The following is a 3,716-nucleotide window of genomic DNA, read 5'->3' on the forward strand; positions in this document are numbered from 1 at the left end:
TTTAAAAAGGGAATTAACCCTCCCAGCCCATGTCTCTGCTTTGCCCGCAGTCCCCAAGCAGGGCACAGTGCCAGGGAAGGGCCTGGGATGTGCCCCCTGCGGGGCCAGGGCTGGCTGGAGTCCCTGTCGGCTGCCCCAGCACGTGGGTTGGGGGCTGAGAGAGAACACAGGGGCCCAGGGGGTGCCTGGGCTGGTGGCAGAGCTGTGCTGGGGTGGGCCTGGACTGGCCCCTCCGGGCAGCCCCAGCTATGTGGGCTTCTGGTGCACTGAGAGGGGCTGGGGACAGAGAAGGTAGAGACTGGGACCAAGTGTGGGTACTGAAACTGCACTGCCTTATGGTGGGTGCTCCGGGGTGAGATGACGCGGGTGTGATGGTGGGGGCGGAGAGAAAGGGGGTGCGTCAGCGTGTGTGGCCGTGACTGTGTGGCATGACTGTGTGAGCGAGCGTGGGTGCGATGGTGTGCGAGCGAGACGGCGAGCGCACCCGTGACTGCGACGGCGCGACTGCGTGTCGGGTACAGGCACAGGCCTGGGCCCCTCTGCGACCCAGCAACACGGTTTCCATTTTGTCTCTTTCTAGGGAATGTTTGTTCTGGGCCTGCCCTATGCCATCCTTCATGGTGGATACCTAGGACTCTTTTTAATAATTTTTGCTGCAGTGGTTTGCTGCTACACTGGGAAAATCCTTATTGCCTGTCTGTACGAAGAGAATGAGGATGGGGAGATAGTCAGGGTGAGAGACTCCTACGTGGACATCGCGAACGCGTGCTGCGCGCCTCGCTTCCCCACCCTTGGAGGCAGAATTGTGAACGTGGCTCAGATCATTGAACTGGTCATGACCTGCATCCTCTATGTGGTGGTCAGTGGGAATCTGATGTACAACAGCTTCCCCAACCTGCCTGTCTCCCAGAAGTCATGGTCCATCATTGCCACGGCAGTGCTCCTGCCCTGTGCGTTCTTGAAGAACCTCAAGGCAGTCTCCAAGTTCAGCTTGCTCTGCACATTAGCCCATTTTGTCATCAACATCTTGGTGATCGCCTACTGCCTCTCCAGGGCACGCGACTGGGCCTGGGACAAAGTCAAGTTTTACATTGATGTAAAGAAGTTTCCCATCTCCATTGGCATAATTGTCTTCAGCTACACCTCTCAGATCTTTCTGCCTTCCTTGGAGGGGAACATGCAGAACCCCAAGGAGTTTCATTGCATGATGAACTGGACTCACATAGCAGCTTGCATCCTTAAGGGACTCTTTGCCTTGGTCGCCTACCTGACCTGGGCTGATGAGACCAAGGAGGTCATTACAGACAACTTGCCATCCACCATTAGGGCAGTAGTCAACATTTTCTTGGTGGCCAAAGCCTTGCTCTCGTACCCCTTGCCATTCTTTGCAGCTGTGGAAGTCCTGGAGCGGTCCCTTTTCCAAGATGGAAACAGGGCTTTCTTCCCCAACTGCTATGGGGGTGATGGGCGGCTCAAATCCTGGGGTCTCACCCTCAGATGTGCCCTGGTAGTTTTCACCCTGCTCATGGCTATCTATGTCCCACATTTTGCCCTCTTGATGGGTCTTACTGGGAGCCTCACAGGTGCAGGGCTCTGTTTCCTGCTCCCCAGTCTGTTTCACCTCAAACTCTTGTGGAGAAAGCTCTTGTGGCACCATGTCTTCTTTGATGTAGCCATTTTCGTTATAGGTGGTATCTGCAGCGTCTCTGGGTTCATCCATTCTTTAGAAGGCCTCATAGAGGCCTTCAGAACCAACGCTGAAGACTAAGGAGGGGCCAGAGTCAGTTGCAGTAAGAGAATTGCATCAAACATCCACATAGCCAAATAATTCTGCATCCCTTTAATGGAAAAAGAGTCATTATTTTCGTTACGTGCATCCAACAAATTCTATGTCATAGAATCTGCAAATTAATGGAAATGAGAAGAGAGGAAAGTGCTCGCCCCGATGTCTTTTTAAATAAGCTCAGATTTAAATATATTTTTTTGTTATTTATTTAGATTTTTTTGAAGGAAATTATCCGGTGCCCCATCCCTATCTCCTCACTTGTTGCCTGAAGCTTGGCCCCCCCACAAACGGCCTGTTGGGAAACAGTTGCAGTTTTCAATATTCCTTACAGATATGCAATTCAGTGTTTCAGGAGCTGAAACACAGGTGCCGATCCGATGGCATTGGGTCACTGCGCTCACAGACGGAGCAAACCCACCGTGGGTGCTGGGAGCAGGGACCTTTGCTTTACACTTTGTGAGATGGATGTAGATGAGACCCAGATTGTACGACCAGCCCAACAAGCCCAAGCAGCGGCTGACGACCAGCGATGCCACTTACCTGCAATGTTTACACCGTAGTCACATAGATGTCAGGACTGCTCAATTCTTCCATCCGAATTCACACCGAGGAACGGCGCTTCCCATTAATTACAATGTCTTGCCTCTGGTTGAAATCACAGCCCTGAAGTCCACTTCTCGGTGAACTTCTGTTTTGTTTCGTTTTAAGAATTGTTATTTCTAAATGATGAAAAGCTAAAAAAAAAAAATCATAAATAATAATATATTGTTGGATTTGACGTCGTTCAGGATACAGGAACAAAACACAATTCATTCTGTGCAATCTACCAGATCCGTGGAGCTGTTTCCAATGTACGTGTGGTGTCATTGTGGTAAATAAGATGAAAAATGTATATCTGAAAAAAAATCTATCTTTAACATATAATGTGGTACATAAATATATCGAACAATAAAGAGAAAACATAGATGATGAGGCTGGCCTGGTTCGTGGGGGGCTCGGAGGAGCAGGGCAGGAGCAGAGGGAGGTTCATCCTGCCCACAACGGGGGGACAGGGGAGCAGCGCCGAGTTGTCACCGACGGTGGGATTAAGCTGTTTGCAAGAGATAGGGCACATATTTCGGGGAGGGATCGTTTTACAGTTGGGGAGGGGCTTCTTTCACCCCCCTCCCAGCTTTGCTTTACTCCGTAGTGCTCACACTCCAGAGATGGATGGAGTTTGCATGGGCACTCCGAGGTTTTTGTTCTTGCGAAGGAGCGGAAAAAAACCTCACAATCAAACTGAGAGAACGAAACGAAATAATGGACTGGGGGTACCCCCGACTTGAACCAAACTCACCAAACCCTGCCCACGGGTGCGGGAGTGGGGAGGCCACCCCCGAGGAGAGGATCAGTCTCACGCTCCACACCTGCGACGGAAAACACCTCGATTGACACCAATTAAAAAACACAACTAATTGTCCGCCCGCTGCCGCTTCACAGAGAGGATGAGGATGGGAGGGACCCGGCGGTAACGCTCCCGCAGCTCGGGCACAGCTGAGGTCCCGTGGGGCTCCTGTTGTTGTCCCCAGATCACGCAGAGCTGTTGTAGGGGCTGGGGTGTCCCCCTGTCCCCGCCGCCCGCTCCGGTGCCAGCGGCAGCTCCGCAATGCGCGAGAGGGGTTGTTGGCACAAGCTGGGAAAGGGGCTGCGGGCAGAAGGATGAGGGTATATCACTGCCCAGAGAAAACCGTATTTCGGGCGGTTTCCCCGACAGCTTCCTAAAGGAAAGAACAGGGGAGCTGTGGAGTCTGTTCCACACGGGGACAGGGACGTGTGGCCCCGTGGGTGGGTTGAATGTGAGGACGCCGCGGTGGAGCATCTGACCCCCCGGATTAGCCACATTTCCCTCCACGCCGACCCCTTTTCCCGGGGATATCCAGGGTGTCCTCTT

The 3,716-nt window shown here is 52.6% G+C and overlaps 1 protein-coding gene across 1 annotated transcript; it reads left to right on the forward strand.

Annotated features, from left to right (window-relative positions):
• The first annotated feature begins 455 nt into the window (after nt 1–455).
• On the forward strand, nt 456–2,756 carry SLC32A1 (solute carrier family 32 (GABA vesicular transporter), member 1). The gene is made up of 2 exons (XM_009075057.1): nt 456–515; nt 581–2,756. Exons 1-2 carry the CDS (start codon nt 456–458, stop codon nt 1,766–1,768), a joined length of 1,248 nt encoding a protein of 415 aa, XP_009073305.1. The 3' UTR covers nt 1,769–2,756.
• The last annotated feature ends 960 nt before the right edge of the window (nt 2,757–3,716 follow it).

Source organism: Acanthisitta chloris, unplaced genomic scaffold (assembly GCF_000695815.1).
Source record: "Acanthisitta chloris isolate BGI_N310 unplaced genomic scaffold, ASM69581v1 scaffold35795, whole genome shotgun sequence".
In the NCBI taxonomy this organism is placed as follows: domain Eukaryota; kingdom Metazoa; phylum Chordata; class Aves; order Passeriformes; family Acanthisittidae; genus Acanthisitta; species Acanthisitta chloris.

Bases quoted from the DNA above. Each gene is read 5' to 3' on its own strand.
- SLC32A1 (XM_009075057.1), top strand. From the start codon at position 456: ATGGTGTGCGAGCGAGACGGCGAGCGCACCCGTGACTGCGACGGCGCG. The intron at 516-580 runs GTACAGGCACAG...GTCTCTTTCTAG, and splicing joins ACGGCGCGACTGCGTGTCGG to GGAATGTTTGTTCTGGGCCT.